Source organism: Papio anubis, chromosome X (genome assembly GCF_008728515.1).
Source record: "Papio anubis isolate 15944 chromosome X, Panubis1.0, whole genome shotgun sequence".
NCBI lineage: Eukaryota > Metazoa > Chordata > Mammalia > Primates > Cercopithecidae > Papio > Papio anubis.
Genome location: NC_044996.1, coordinates 45712208 through 45729570, shown reverse-complemented (window position 1 = coordinate 45729570; position 17363 = coordinate 45712208). Strand labels below are relative to the sequence as shown.

Sequence of the window (17363 nt, the reverse complement as noted above, 5' to 3'; positions counted from 1 at the left end):
CATTCAACAGTCACTGTGCGCTTATCCTGTGCTGGTTATAGTGTAAGTGGGGATTCACAGGTAAACAAAACAGCCCAAGCTCCCAAAAACTTCATGGTCAGGCTGGAGAAAGAGATGTAGACAGACAAAAACAGTACAAATACTAAGTGGTGATGGAGGCCTGGTGTGTGTGAGGAGAATGGGGGGTGGCATGTCTTGTGAGGGTGTGGAGGAAGGGTTAGCTCTGGCAGAAGAGAAGGACAATCTAGGTAGAGAGACTAGTGAACAGAGGCTTGGGGCTGAGAACAGTGTGTATGCTGATATCTGGGTGTGGATTACAAAACAGTTCAGTGTTACTGGATAATAAAATGTGAAACATGGAAGCTGGTATAGTTATAGAAGTGCTTGTTATTAATGTAATAAATAACAAGATATAGAAGCAACTCTCATAACCATGGCAACTTGAAAGTAATGATAATTGTAAACATATTTAAAGATACCTGTAGTAACAGTAATGTGACATAAAATTGTGATTTCTATTGGGGACAAAGTCACAGGTACTGCTAACACTATCATGATCTGTTCTCTGCATTTGTAGTTGAAGGAAATCTAAATTTCAGTTAGAGATTGGTGAAAACAAAGATGTAATATTTTCCCATCTGAGTTAATTTATCCCCTGAATATTTATTTATTTATTTATTTATTTATTTATTTATTTATTTATTTATTTTAGAAGGAGTCTTGCTTTTGTTGCCCAGGCCAGGCAATGGTGCGATTTTGACTCACTGCAACCTCCGCCTCCCAGGTTCAAGCAATTCTCCTGCCTCAGCCTCCCAAGTAGCTTGGATTACAGGCATACGCCACCACCACACCAGGCTAATTTTGTATTTTTAGTAGAGACGGGGTTTTGCCACATTGGCCAGGCTGGTTTTGAACCCCTGACCTAGATGATCCAACAGCCTCGGCCTCCTAAAGTGCTGGGATTACAGGTGTGAGCCACGGTGCCCAGCCTATCCCCTGAATTTTTTTTTTTTTTTTTTTTGAGACCAAGTCTCGCTCTGTCGCCCAGGCTAGAGTGCAGTGGCGTGATCTCAGCTTACTGCAAGCTCTGCCTCCCAGGTTCATGCCATTCTCCTGCCTCAGCCTCCCAAGTAGTTGGGACTACAGGTGCCCGCCACCACGACTGGCTAATTTTTTTGTATTTTTAGTAGAGACGGGGTTTCACCGTGTTAGCCAGGATGGTCTCGATCTCCTGACCTCGTGATCCACCTGTCTCGGCCTCCCAAAGTGCTGGGATTACAGGTGTGAGCCACCACGCCCAGCCTCCCCTGAATTTTTAAGGGTCCGTGTTCTAAGGCCGGGTGCAGTGGCCCATGCCTGTAATCCCAGCACTTTGAGAGGCCGGGGTGGGCAGATCCCTTGAGGCCAGGATTTCAAGACCAGCCTGGGCCACACGGCAAAACACTATCTCTACAAAAAGTATGAAAATTCCCTGGGCATGCTGGCATGCATCTGTAGTCCCAGCTACGCAGGGAGGATCACCTGAGCCCGGGTAGGTCGAGGCTGCAGTGAGCCGTTATTGCTCCACTGCACTCCAGCCTGGGAGAAGAGTTCTAGACCAACCTCCTTATAATATTAATAACAATATTAGATGAATGAGCCTTTACTATATGCCAAGCCCTGTGCTAAAAGCTTTACAGCCATTTTCTACTGACTCATCATCACAGGCCTGTGAGGCAACGTTGTTTTCATGGCTCTCAGAGAAATGGAATTGTTTTCTAAGGTTACACAGCTGGCAAGGGGCAGAGATGGGACTTGACCCTGAGTCAGTGTCACTTAAGCCCCACCCAAACTTCAGGCCTTGGATCTGCACCAGGATGGCTACATTAGAATTAGAATCACCTGGGAAGTTCACTTTTTTTTTTTTTTTTTTTTTTTTTAAAAAGACAGAATCTCGCTCGGTCACCAAGGTTGGAGTGCAGTGGCACAATATCGGCTCACTGCAACCTCTGCCTCCCGGGTTCGAGCGATTCTTGTGCTTCAGCGTCCCGAGTAGCTGGGATTACAGGCACACGCCACCACGTAGGACTCATTTATGTATTTTTAGCAGAGACGGGGTTGCTCCATGTTGCCCAGGCTAGTCTTGAACTCCTGAGCTTCAGATCCACCCGCCTTGGCCTCCCGAAGTTCTGGGATTACAGGAGCCACCAAGCCCCGCCTTATTATTATTATAATTACTGAAACAGTATCTTGCTCTGTCGCCCAGAGCTGGAGTGCAGTGGTGCAATCTCAGCTCACAGCAGTCTCGACCTCCTGGGCTCCAGGGGGTCCTCCCACCTCAGCCTTCTGAGTAGCTGGGACTACAAGCGCAGCTACCACCAGCTAATTTTTGTAGAGACAGGGAACTTCGCTTATTTGCCCAGGCTGGCCCCGCAAACTCCTGGCTCAAGTAATCTGCCTGCCTCAAATGGTGTTGGGATTACAGGCATGGAGCCACAAAGGCCAGCTTTTTGACAGGGTTTGGCTCTGCAGTCCAGTCTGGGGTGCAGTGGCATGATCTCGGCTCACTGCAGCCTCGGCCTCCCTGCCTCAAGGGGTCCTCCCTCCCAGCCTTCTGAGTAGCTGGGACTACAGGCCTAGGATCTCTCCTCACTGCTACCTCCGCCTCCCGGGTTCAAGCGATCCTCTCATCTCAGTGTCCCGAGTAGCTGGGACTACAGGTGAGTACCACCACGCCTGGCTAATTTATTTTTTATTTTTTATTTTTGTAGAGATGGGGCTTTGCCATGTTGCTCAGGCAGGTTTTGAACTCCCGAGCTCAAGCAATCCGCCTGCCTCTGCCTCTAAGGTGCTGGGATTACAGGCGTGAGCCACCACGCCCAGCCTGGGATCCATCTATCGTTCTCTCTCTCTCTCTCTCTACATATATATACACACACACACACACGTATATACATACATATATACACACATATATACATTTTTTTTTTTCTTTGAAGCAGAGTCTCGCTCTGTCTAATTTTGGTATTTTTAGTAGAGACGGGGTTTTGCCATGTTAGCCAGGCTGGTCTCAAACACCTGACCTGAGGTGATCTGCCCACCTCGGCTTCCCAAAGTGCTGCGATTACAGGTGTGAGCCACTGCGCCCAGCAGGGATCTGTATTTTTAAAAGGTCCCCAGATGATTCTTAAAGGTAGCCAGGTTTGGGAGCTTTAATGTTCTCAACCACAGATTTTTTGTTTTTATTTTACATTTTAATCGAAATTGTATATATTTAAGGTGTACATCATGACTGGATATAGATATAGATATAGATATAGATATAGATATAGATATAGATATAGATATAGATATAGGTATAGGTATATCCCCACACATATATACACACATAGACTACAGTCAAGCTAACATACCCATCTCTTCACATAGTTAACTTTGTGTGTGTGTGCGTGTGTGTGCAGTGAGATCTACGCTGTTAGCAAATTTCAAGTAAACAATAAGGTATTGTTAACTATAGTCCGCATGTTGTACATTATATCTCTAGAACTTATTCATCCTATATAACTGAAGCTTTGAACCCTTTGACCAACATCTCCCCATGTGTTCCCCACCCTACCCCTGGTAACCACCATCTACTCTCTGCTTTGATGAATTCAGTTTTTTTAGATTCCACATATAAGTGAGATCATATAGCATTTTTCTTTCTGTGTTTGGTTTATTTCACTTAGCAAAATATTCTCCAGGATCATTTATGTTATTACAAATGGCAGGATTTCCTTCTAAGGCTAAATAATATTTTATTATATATATACATGCATACACATATATACACATAATATACACACATATATAAACATAATATACATATATACATATATACTCATATACACATATGCACACACATACATGTGTGTGTGTGTGTATATATATATATATACACACCACAATTTCTATATTTAGAAATTGAATTTTTTAGAAAAAAATTAGAAATTAGTTTGGAAATTGAATGGATAAAAACTCATTTTTATCCATCAATGGACACTTAGGTTGTTTCCACAAGCTTTCTTGGGCATGGTAGATGCCTAATAAATATCTGATTAACCAAGGGGAAATAAAATATGAAGATGGGGAACTGAGGGAAACTGAAAAGCTGTCCTTGGGGGCCAGACACAGTGGCTCACGCCTGTAATTCTAGCACTTTGGGAGGCCGAGGCGGTGAGATCAAGACAAGCCTGGCCAACAGGGTGAAACCCTGTCTCCACTACAAATATAAAAATTAGTCTGGCATGGTGGCACGTGCCTTTCTTTTTTTTTTTTTTAATTTAGAGGGAGTCTCACTCTGTCGCCAAGGCTGGAATGCAGTGGCGCGATCTCGGCTCACTGCAACTTCTGCCTCCCGGGTTCAGGTGATTCTCCTGCCTCAGCCTCCCGAGTAGCTGGAATTACAGACATGTGCCACCATGCCCAGCTAGTTTTTGTATTTTTAGTAGAGACAGGGTTTCACCATGTTGGCCAGGCTGGTCTTGAACTCCTGACTTCAAGTGATCCATCTGCCTCGGCCTCCCAAAGTGCTGGGATTACAGACGTGAACCACTGCACCTGGCCAAGAATTGTATATATTTAAGGTGTACTCCATGATGTTTTGATATACATTGTGAAATGATTACCACAATCAAGCTAATTAATATATACATCAACCTGTCTTTGTAGAACTGTTTCACGGAGGCCATATATTATTACATCCTAATATCTACAGTGTTTTCTTCTGGAGCTCACAGTTTGGTGCGTGTGTGTGTGTGTGTGTGTGTGTGTGTGTGTGTGTGTGTGTGTGTGTTTGTCCAGGGTAGGAGCACAGGCAAGTAAAGAGACAATCACAGTATATATGAAAAGGATTGTCATGGAATGAAGCACAGAATGGTGATGGAAGGAACAAAGAGTGGGCATACCAAACACAGATTGGAAGGGTAAAGGAAGGCTTCCTAGAGGAGATGATGGCTTGAAGGATGAATTGAGAAGGACAAAGTGCTTATCCAAGCCCATTTTTAGTGCCTAGTAGGCATTCATCTAATGAGATGGTGGATGTATAACACTTAGTACCTACCACATAGTCACAGCTCAATATGTGGTAGACGTCATTATTGTTACCTGACCTTTTCAAACAAACATGAATGGTAAGTTACGTTTACTATGAGGAATACATAAGATAATGCATGGCATGGAAAGTACTTAATATAGTGTCTGGCATATAATAATTGCCCAGCAAATGGTGGCAGTTGATAGTGTTATTGTTGCTGCTATCGTTATTTTTAGGTTTGACTGGACTAAGATAGATGGAATCTTCCATCTCTGATCTTTTGGGTCATTCAATTCTGCAATTTATACATGTTACATTATTTCATATTACACAAAATTACATATTACATGTTTATATATGTAATATGAAATTTCATGTTACACATAACATTTTTTCAGATATAATGTCTGCAAGCATGCTTATGTTCAGAACTTTTCCCGATGACAATCTCTGGCCCCAACCACCACTACCACCATCACCAGCCACGTGGTGTTCTCAAGTTGTAGTCTCCACAAAGCATATAGAAAATAGAGGAGCTGGGTGGATGTGGTGGCTCACGCCTGTAATTCCAACACTTCAGGAAGCTGAGGCCGGTGGATCACTTAAGCTCAGGAGTTCAAGACCAGCCTGGGCAACATGGCAAAACTCCCTCTCTACAAAAAAAAAAAAAAAAAATTAGCCAGGTGTGGTGGCATGCACCTGTGGTTTCAGCTACTCAGGAGGCTGAGGTGGGAAGATTGTTTGAGCCCGGGAGGTTGAGGCTGCAGTGAGCTGTGACTGTGCCACTGCACTCCAGCCTGGGCCACAGAGCGAGACCTTGTCTCAGAAACAAACAAACAAACAAAAACAAAACAAAAAAGAGGAAATAAAGAAAAGAAATAAAATAAAATAGAGGAACTGATGGTAGAAGAAGTGGAACAGAGCTGCTGTTGCCTCTAAAAATATTTTCTATATAGTAAAGGGATGACATTGGTTTTCTAATCAGCCTTTGTATTTCCAATCTAAGGACAGTTGGTAGAAGTGAATCAAAAGCTTTCCCCAACTTTGTTTTGCACTTTTGCTGTTCTAGATAGGAGGGTAGAGTGTATGTAGGTTATAAATATGTTCCTCAGTCCAACCCCATCTCCCCACAACAGCTAGCAGAAATTCCTTCTCCATTAGCAATCAACAGTCCCTTTTCCCCTAGTTTCTGTAGCTAGTGCAAGTTTTAGTTTTTTGTTGCGGAGCTTCATGGATATTTTAATGGGCATTCCTAGATGGTGAGTATCAGACTGTGTTATCTTGCTGCCATGTTAACCTGGAGTTCCCCCAGATACAATTGGTTTTCTTGTTAGCGACTTCAGGGAGAAGGCACAAAAGTCCTTTGCTTTTTCATGGTCCTATGTTACTGTCTTTCCAGCCCTCTCCATCCTGGGGGCCCTGTTTTCACCAGTCATCTCATTTTACCCAATACAGGAGTCCTCATCCTTTTTGTAAGGAAAAACTGTGTTGTATATTCCTGATGCCTTGATCTCCCTGGGAAGAGGGAAATTAAGGGTAGAAGGAAGTTGACTGAATCTGGGGGCTGGCTGTCAGGGTGTGGGAGTGAAGAGGATTGGGGAGATACTGCTTACTGTCTTCCTCTCTGAGCTGAGAATCCGGGCAAACTGCAGAAAGCAGGGCAGGAGAAGGGCGATCATGTTGGAGAGTTAGCTTGCAAGGCCTTGATATTGTTTGCAGATCCCAAGCTACTGATTAGGGGCTCCTGACCTAATACAGTAAAAAAAAAAATGGTTTATGTTGTCATTGTGGCTATTTTTTAATATCCTTCCAGAGGTATATCTCCCTTCCTGTATTAGCTTTCTAAATCTTGATACTGTGTACGCAGATTGATCCTTTTGCCCTACTTTCCACTCCTGGTAGCATTCTCATTTGTCTTTCAGCCACCTCTGGAATTCTGGACTTGGTTTACCTAGCCTTTGTGACCACTCCATATATTGACATACAGGGAGCCTCCAACTTACAGACAGGCTGAGCTCTCAAAGTTCACTCTCAAGTCAATTGTTTGGAAGGTGACGTGCATTTTTCCATAGGAGAAAAAAATTGTTATAAATTGAACTACATTTCCAGGCCAGCCCACAAAAGACTTCTTTAGCTTTAATGTACTAAAAATGTGGGCCATTTGCAATGAAAAAGTAAGAAATCTTGGTAATTCAGCAAAAACAAGAAGACAATCCAAGGGAATAAGAAATACTTTTGCTTGGCTACTGGCACCGGAGTCAAGAAAGCTGAATTGGATGAGGTACACAGGGCTTTCCGGAGGCTCTCCAGAAAGACTCATGGGGACTTTGAAAGTCTGTGGAATCATAACATAGTTCTAAGTTTACTTCAAAACTTATGGCTTTCAATAATAATGACTACCATATACTGAGCACTTACTGTGTGTCAGGTGCTGTGCTAGGCAGTTTACATACCTTCCCCTCATTTCATTTCATTCTCACAACAACACTATGAGGTAAATACTATAAAGACCCTTATTTTACAGACTGAGGCTCAGAAAGGTCAATTAAGTTGACAAAAGTTATACAGACAGCACAATTAGAGGCCAAGTCAATGGTTTCCTACTGCCCAAACCTGTGCTTTACAATATATATCTGATGACTCGTTTCTTTTCTTTTCTTTATCTGGGTATATTGGGAACACCACTTTTGGGGCTATCAGCCATGATTAGAGTTATTTGCCAGATCACAAGGAAACAAAGATTGGGAAACTAGGAGAGGTGGTACGAGGGAGAGAAGGAAGGAGGAAGGAACAGAGAATTTTGTTAGGCAAAAGTTCAACTAAGAAGCCACATATGTCAATGTTTCTCAAACTGTACGGTGCACTCAAAGCACCCAAAACTCATTAAAATGCAGACCATTATTTAGCAGGTCTAGGGAGGGGCCTGAGATCCTGCATTTCTAAAAAGCTCCCAGGTGTGCTGCTCCTGCTGGTCCATGGACAACACTTTAAACAGTAAGGCCATATAGTGCAAATGATGAACAAAAACATTCAAGCACCCATTAACACCTGCTTCCTAATTTAATCCAGATCAGCTTCTACACTAAACAGTCACTTATTATCCTCTTTTCTCCTGTAGGCTGTCTCAGGGCATTGTCTCCACTTTAGTTCTGCCAGTCTGTTTCAGCTTATGTTTATTTATTTATTTATTTGTACAAATTTAAGGGGTTCAAGTGCAGTTTTGGTACATGGATATATTGCAGAGTGGTGAAGTCTGGGCTTTTAATGTAACCGTCACCCAAATAGTATAGATTGTACCCATTAAGTAATTTCTCATCTCTCACCCCCATGACATGTTTATGTTTAACTACTCATTTAAATACAGGCGTTAAATACATATGAACATCTTCTGTCACTCTGAGCACTAAGCAGTCTCAATCAAACATGAGTTTCTCTTGGCACAAAGTAGGTATTTGGCCACAGGGTTCCACTTCTTAACAACGGCTCTCGGCTCTCTCTCCCATTAGGAACAGTCTTATAAAGGTAAGGCATGTAGTAACACTACTGTCCCAGCGCTTTCTAATTTCCTTTCTCAGAGCTATTGCCTTCATCTGGAGCAGGAAGCAGCCTGGCTTTTTAAAGAGTCCAGATCCTTGTTTCTTTCACATAGTTGAAACAATCCCAGCATTAGTTTAAGGCAATCATTGAAAAGATTCTTTGCAGAGTCCTGCCAACTCCAAAAGCCCAGTGAAATTTGTTTCCTGGAAGATTATTTACTTTATTTTGCCACCTCCTCTCCTCTGTCTCTTAGGATTTTGACTGATCATTTTGAGCCATTCTTCATGTTTTTCTTCTATTTTTAGACTCTCTGACTAATTTTCCCCAGTAGCAAGAGTCAAGGAAAGCTTTCCACTCCAACCAAGCTCTACTTTTTAGGTAGGAAATATTCTCTCACAGTGTTTACAGATCAACTTGATGATCTGTGGTCCCTGGCAACTGGATTGCTTTTCCATCTTCTCTTTAACCTTTGGGGAGGTTAACCTTGGGGGTGACCCTTCTAACACCTTCAGCAGGTAGGTGTTCATGCAGCCTCCACATGAATAGATTAGGTAAGTTCACATTCTATCACTGGATGAATTTAAAACTCTGCGAAAAAAGAATTGTAATCTGCTTTTAACTTCTATCCATTAATCTTACTTTTATCATATGAAGCAGAAATAGCGCTTTCAATGTTTCCTGACATTTGTCATATCCTCATTTAATCATCTCTTTGCTAGACTAAACATCCCCAATTTCTAATCAGTCCTCAATTACTTCTTGACCCTTCATTCATTCAATAAACATTAGATGCACTATGATTTATAAATGTTCACTTTAAAATATGGTACCTCGAAATGGAACATACTGCTCACTGTGTAGTTTGACCAGCATGGAGTACATTGGGACTGCCACTTCTTGTGATGGTCTGATGCAATTTTATGATCATGCTAGCTTAAGAAAGAGTAACTCACTTCTTCACATCTATTGAGTACCTACTTTGGGTCAGGTACCTAACATCTACTAGAAACCTCCGTTTTCAGTGGTAGAGGTTCTCTGTTCTTTCTTACTGCATGGGGCCTGGAGATGGTACAGCCACCCTCTTCCAATCCTTAGAACTCTCACTTATTGAGGACTTCACCTCCTCACTGATAGTCTTCCTTTAAGTGACCCATAAGCTTCATCCTTTCAATCATTTTACCTCCACTCTGCTTCACCAACTATTTTCAATGATCCACTTTATTCTCAGCAGATGATCTCACCTCTCATTCCATTATGAAAATCTAGGTCATTGGATGCTAACACCCATTTTCCTGCCCTCACCCCACCCTGCCACATAGTTGTGTCCTTACATGTCCTAACCTCTCTCTCTCTCTCTTTTTTTTTTTTTTGATCTTGCAGAAATAGACATAGCTTCTCCAGTTCACAGCTAATTTCTCTACGTGTGCTTTGGAGCCCATTCTTTCTCACCTCCTTGAGGACTTACTTCATCAGTTATCCCTCCTCTCATCTGTATCTTCAACAACTCCTTCTCTGCTTACTGACTGCTTCCCGTCAACCTTCAGACATGATCAACTTTCACTCCTAAAAAAGGAAACAAACAAATTTTCCTTCACCTCTATCCCCAACTGGCATTTGCCCTATTTCTCTTCTTTTATTGTTATGGAATCTTTTCTAAAGTATAGACACTCTCCATTTCCTCACCTCCTGTTAAAAACTCAGCCCCCACTATGGCTTTTCTGTTCCCAGAACACCACTGTTATTTCTCTTGTTAAGTAAACCAATGGCATCCTAATTGCCAAATCTAATGAACAATGTTAAGTCTTTATTTTGCTGGACCTCTCTCTGATGTATTTAACATAATTGATTGCTCTCACCCTACTTCTGTCCTCATAATCTCTTGAAAGTGTCTACTCCTTGGCTTTGGTGATGTTGCACATCTTCTGGCTGTCCTCATTCCTCTCTGATTACTCCTTATGCTCTTTTGTGGACTCTTCGTCTGCCACCCCTTAAATGCCAGTCTTTCCCAGGTTTTTTCATTCCTCACCTTTCCCCTAGATCATCTCATCAATACCCATTGTTTTATCTACCATACTATTGAGCCCCAAATATGTGTCTGTAGTCCCAGACCTCTGTTGAGAGCTCCAAACCTGTATACTAGTTGATACTTGACAGGTATAATATGGCACATCCTACAGGTACCTCAAGACCAAACTCAGTATGTTCCAAACGCCTCTTTTTTACTCTAATCTGCCCTTCCTCCTCTATCTGCCCACTGACACCATGGTGACTCAGACCTCTATCTACACAGTTGACCCCTATCTACACAGTGCTGAAACTTGGTAGTCATCCTAAATTTCTCATTCAACCAGTCACCAAGACCTGTTCAGTCTATCTTCTAAGTATCTATCTGATATGTCTTTCCTTTATGTTACTACAACATATTATTAGACTAGGCTTTCCATCATCTTTTCATTTTTTAGCTATTCAAATAGCTCCTTAACTGGTCTTCCTGCCTCTTGGCCTGCTCCCCCTTAGCCTATCCTTCACATTGTGATAGAATGCATTTTCTCTAATGCAAATCAGATCACATCACTCCTCTGCTTGCAGCCCTATCATGCTTCTCACTGCTTACTGGTACAGTCCATGCTGCTCCACAAAGCTTACAAGGCCCCTCACAATCTGGCCTTGTCTACCCTTCCAATCTTATCTCCTATCATCTTTTCCTTATTTTCTTTGCCCAAATAATGTCAGACTGAATACCCCCCACTATGCCTTCATGCCTTCATACACACTGTTCTCTCTGCCTAGAATGACCCCTTGGTCTTCCAGTCAAATCTTCATTCAGCTTTCAAAATTGGACTCAGTATGTCTGGGTAGATACACAAGAAACTAGTGACAATGATTGGGTGGCTGGGGCACAGGAGTGGGAATAAGACTTACTTTTTCCACCTATTTGTACATTCTGTATTTTGTAACACAAATCTGAATTCACTATTCAAAAAAGTAAATACTATGTACATTTTTTGTTAAAAAAGCTCAGGAATCAGGTCCTTTAGAAAGTTATTTTCCCCTCCTCATTCTCTTCTGTGGTTTTGTACTACCTTCTTTGTGCTACCTCCGGGCCTACTGTGTGCTCCTGTGATTAGAATAATTACATTGCATTGCAATTTATATGGAAGTTGTCCATCTCCTCAGATTGTGAGCTACCTGAGGGAAGGGGCTGCATCTTAGTTTTTATTGTTTCCCCAGAATTTAACATAGTGCTCTATAAATGTTTATTGAATGAATGGAGAAACAAGTGGAGACAGGAATAAAGTAGGGGATGCCTCAAATTATAAAACAAAGCTCCCAAGTCAATTATCTTTCCCAATATCCATCAATCTGTCCTTTTGCCATGTGTTGAGGTTAAAAATAATATTTTACATTTATACTTTTTTAAAAATTTTCTGAGACAGAGTCTCACTCTGTCACCCAGGTTGGAGTACACTGGCACAATTATGGCTCATTTCAGCCTCGATCTCCTGGGCTCTAGATCCTCCCACCTCAGCCTTCCAAGTAGCTGAGTGATTGGGTGATATTGCTAGTAAATGGTGAAGTTGAGATTTGAACCAAGGTCTTTTGACTTCAAAATTCGTGCTTGATTCATAACACTACATTGATTCAAAGGGGTATCTCCACTGCTTGACTACTGGGTGCCTAGCTCAAGGCACCCCATTGTCTTCGGACTGCTCTGACCATTTTAAAAGCTCTTGTTTGTAGTGAGCCAGGTTATAAATGAGCCAAACAAGACATGGCCAATAATAGGGTCTTTTGGCTCTCTACTAGAACTTTCCTTCCAGTCTGACACCAAACCATTTGTTCGCTTCTTTGGCTATAGTTGTTCAACTAGTTATAGGCTCATCTCAACAAATGCCTGAAGCATCCAACTTATATTTTGCCATATCATCTACAAGGGAATTATGGGAAACTTTGTCCAATGCCTGGATGAAATGAAATCCACTATAGCTATCACATTCTCTGATAGCTTATCTAGTAACCAGATCAAAAAAAAAAAAAAAGGAAATGAAGTCTAGGAGGGATATTTGTTTTTTAACGGGGCAATTTGTCAATGACTTAAAGTAATGAGTTTCCAGTGGTATACTTTCAGACATCCTTGACAGGCTGTCAGGAAGATGATTTTTGGCCAGTGGGCTTCCTACTTTTCTTCAAATGACATCAAATAGGGACTCCCATTTTCATTGCTTTGAATTGCACAGCACTGTTGTTTACATCTAGTTTTATTTAATCTTCCATTTCAGTTTTCCGGGCTTTTATTTTTTCTTTGTGTTCTGCCCTTGCATATGTTCCCTCTGCCTGGTTCATTCCCTAAACTACAACCCTGGCCCCACACCACACACATACACATACCTTACTTGTCCTTTGAGAATCAGTGCATGCAGTCCCTTCTCCAGAAGCCTTCTCTGTTGTCCCCAGACTGAGGTAACTGCTTCTCCTCCTGGGTGTTGTAGTGGCAAGCGAGCACAGTGCCTGTCACAAAGTAGATCCCCCGTAAATGTTAACTCCCTTCTCCCCTTCCTCCATGAATATCTCTAAAATAGTATTCATTACACCATATGGTATTTTCTTGTTTACTTGTCTGCCTTCATCACTCAATTATGAGCTCATTCGTTCATCCACTCATTAACAAATATTTATTGTGTGTCTATGGTGTACAAGGCATTGTTCATGTGGTTGCTGGGGACACAGTGATTTCTGAAAATTGTATTTTCACTGTGTCTTTTCACTGTTGTACTTATAGCACCTGTCACAGTGTCTGGCAAGTAGAGTGCTTAGTAAATGTTTGTTAAAGGAATGCACTTCCTCAGCAGAGTTTCTCAAAGTGTGATCCTTGGACTATTTGCATCTGGATCACTGAGGGGTGTAGGTTAAAATGTTAATTCTTGGGTCCCTCTCCAAGTCTACTGAATCAGAATATCTTAAGAGTGGGCTGTAAGAATCTGTATTTTAATCTCGTTTTGCGGTATTTCTTTCATGCTAAAATTTGGGAACCACTGCAAAACAGAATAGAAATAGGGAGACCTAATGCCTATTATTGAAAAGTGTAGCTAAAACCAACTAAATCATGTTTAATGCCTCTGAATGCTATAGCAAATTTTAGTAAAAGAGAAAAAAGAATTTTTACCTGTTGAACAAGTGGAATTATTGCTAATAAAATCTAATCTTAATTTAGGTCAAATTTATGATACCAGAGAGTTTTCATTTTTATAGCGTTACTTGTATATTTGATGGTATATAGGGACCCTTTGTGTAACCCAACAATACAACATATTGATTCCATGTTATAGACTTGAATTGCAAATTAAGAAAGAGTATGTCCAAACTATACTTGTGCTTTAACATTGATTATATGTGATTTATCTGATGTTTAGTTCTTAATCAGAATTGTCAGTGCTCATTCTCTGTGCAAATTTGATCCATTTAACTGTTTTATGCCATATTTTCTAAGAGCATGCTGTTATTAAAAGTGCTTTTTGGTAATAGATTAGGTATATAAGATCTAAGTCAACCAAGGACAGCACAACTTCCCTTTCAGGAAGACTTGACAAGTTGGATTTTATGACCATGTTTTGGAGACTGGAGCTGTCTATTTTTAGTGTGCCTTGACATGATCCTTATGGTCAGGAGCTGAAGTGTTCTTGTATCTGAACACAAATATGTTAAATATTCACAGATTTATACTTCTATTTCCCTCCTTTTGACATACCTCTTTTTTCCAACTCAACTTAGGTTTTCAGTGGTGGTGTCACTGCTTCCAAGCTAAACCGAAAATGGCCATCTGCATGCTGCCCAACCAGCACCATGTCCAAAGGCCTGAAAATTCTGTGTAAAGACCCTGTTTTGGAGCTGAGCTGCTGCCGGGACCATCAGTTCAGTGGCAGTAAATTTCAGCAGGAAAAGTTACTGAAGGAAAGCTCCACAATGAATATGAGGAATCTTTCATTTTATACAACCGAAGAGAAAATACATGAGCTCTTTAGTAGATCTGATATCAGGAATATCTTTATGGGCCTGGATAAAATAAAGAAAACAGCATGTGGCTTCTGCTTTGTAGAATGCCATAACAGAGCTGATGCTGAAAATGCCATGCGGTTTCTAAATGGGACCTGCCTAGATGAATGGATTATCCGCACTGATTGGGATATAGGTTTTAGAGAAGGTCAACAGTATGGTCGCGGTAAATCTGGCAGTCAGGTAAGGGATGAGTTTCGTGAAGATTTTCATTCTGGTAGAGGAGGCTTTGGAAGACAGAGTCAGATCTAAAACAATCCATAGAGAAAAAGTTTTAACTCTAACCCCTTGAAAAGTGTGTTATAGACCAACCTCAAGTCTGCAAATAGCCAATTTCAAGTTTAAATTACCTTATTGTTGATGTATTTTTTTCTCTGAAAATTTATTAAATGGCAGAAACAAAAAAAAAATCCATTTGCTTTTGTCTGAATTTTGAAGGTGCTTTTCAGATTACCAGTTTGACTGTTAGGTGGTCTAAAGTGAAGTGTTTTTCGGGAACAAATTAGGTATGTAAGATCAGAGTCAACCAAAGCACAACTTCCCTTTTAAGAAGATTTCCACTGGATTCTATGGCCATGTTCCTGCAGCCCGAAATTATAATTTTTTTAAGAGCTTGCATAAAACACAGTTAAATAAGTGGAAATTTTAAAAAATTATCAAGAGAAACACAAGCACTGTTATTTGAAAACATAGAAAAGTCTGGAAGAATTTGTAATAAAAACAAAAATCCTCCTGCCCCACCTCTTCCTATCCTATGCCTATTCCCTGGACGATAACGCTTAATTATTTTTTATTAGTTTTTGGTTTGTTTGTTTCTTGGTAGTTTCCTCCATATCTCCAAATAACATGACTGCTTACTTTCTTTTTAAATGCTATCTACTGACTTCCTGCTTTCAGAGATGAGGATTTAGCTCACTTACACCCCCATTTGCACTTCTCTACTCTCCATCCTCTCAATGTAGTTCACAACACTTTACAGACGGTTCCTGAGTTACAATGGCTTGGCTTACAATGTTTTGACTTTACAATGGTATAAAAGTGATATGCATTCAGTAGAAACCATACTTCAGGTACCCATACAACTATTTCGTTTTTCACTTTCAGTATAGTATTCAACAAATTGCTTGAGATACTTAACACTTTGTTATAAAATAGGCTTTGGGTTAGGTGATTTTGCCCAAGTGTAGGCTAATGTAAAGTGTTCTGAGCACGTTTAAGGTAGGTTATGCTATGCTATATTTGAGAGGTTAGATGCATTAAATGCATTTTCAACTTAACAATATATTCAATTTACAATGAGCCTATCAGGATGTAACCCCATCATAAGTTAATGAGCATCTGTACTTACTTTCTTTGTTGTTACATAGCATAACTTAGGTTATGCTGCAGTAATAAACAATCAAAAAATTTTAGTGCTTAAAATTACTAAGCTCTGTTCCTCCCACTACATTCCCATTGCTGATTACATGGTGCGGGGGTCTGCTCCATGCCATGATTGTCCTCCTTCTGGGGCCCAGGCTAATAGTATAATCACTATCTGGAAGGATGGTGACAGAGGGAAAAACAGAGTGACAAATCATATCCTGGCTCCTCAAGTTTCCACCCAGAAATGATATCCGTCACTTTTGCTCACATTTCCATTCTCAAAACATGTTGTCAAAACTGATTCTGAGGGAGTGGAGAAGGATCTGTAGGAAGAGACCCTGAATATTAGTGATGAGTTATACAGTTTACTACAGGTCCTCCTATAACTTTAATATATACAAATATAATTCCATTTTTGTTTTGTTCCACCATATAGTACTCTCCACTTTGTAAGATGAAGATGTTAATGTCCTTTTGCCTTTTCTTCATCTTTCCTCCTCCCCCTTCTACTTTCTGGCTTTTTTCATCTACATTTGTGTTTTTACATTGTCAAAGTTGATGATAAAGTTGTCAGTGCTCTGTCTTTCTGTTAATTCCAGAAGTTTACAATTAGTAAAGAGTATTTTATTACTGTGACTATATAAATATTGTTCCCTGGCCAGGTGCAGTGGCTCATGCTTCTAATCCCAGCATTTTGGGAGATTGAGGTAGGCAGATCACTTGAGGTCAGGAGTTCAGGACCAGCCTGGACAACATGGCGAAGCCCTGTCTTTATCAAAAATACAAAAATTGCTGGGCATGGTGGTATGTGCCAGTGGTCCCAGCTACTCAGCAGGCTGAGGTAGTAGGATAGTGATTCCTCCTGAGCCCAGGAGACGGAGGTCACCGTGAACTGAAGTTGTTCCACTGCACTCCAGCCTGGCTGGCAGAGTGAGACCCTATCTCAAAAATAAGTAAGTAAGTAAATAAATAAATAAATAAATAAAGTTCCCTGCAAAGCCAGGGAGAGTCCAACAACTGTATCTTTTCTTCTGGAATTTTTATTTACCATTCTCTATTTCTTTTATTTGCCATTATTGCACCCCTTAATTTCCTTCAAACTCTGTAAAAAATTAAGCTTTCCGTGGATATTCTACTTTTTTTTTTTTCAAAGTCTCACTGTGTTGCCCAGGTTGGAGTTCAGTGGCACGATCTCAGCTCACTGCAACCTCTCCCTCCTGGGTTCAAGCAATTCTTGTGCCTCAGCCTCCCGAGTAGCTGGGACTACAGGTGCGTGCCACCACACACGGCTAATTTTTGTATTTTTTTAGTAGAGACAGGGTTTCACCATATCGGCCAGGCTGGTCTCAAACAGTGA

General features: G+C 40.9%; 1 protein-coding gene across 1 annotated transcript; it reads left to right on the top strand.

The window, feature by feature from the left end:
• Window positions 1-12662: 12662 nt before the first annotated feature.
• NCBP2L (nuclear cap binding protein subunit 2 like) lies at window positions 12663-16665 on the top strand. The gene has a single exon (XM_021932505.2). It carries the CDS (start codon window positions 14432-14434, stop codon window positions 14891-14893), a length of 462 nt encoding a protein of 153 aa, XP_021788197.1. The 5' UTR covers window positions 12663-14431; the 3' UTR covers window positions 14894-16665.
• The last annotated feature ends 698 nt before the right edge of the window (window positions 16666-17363 follow it).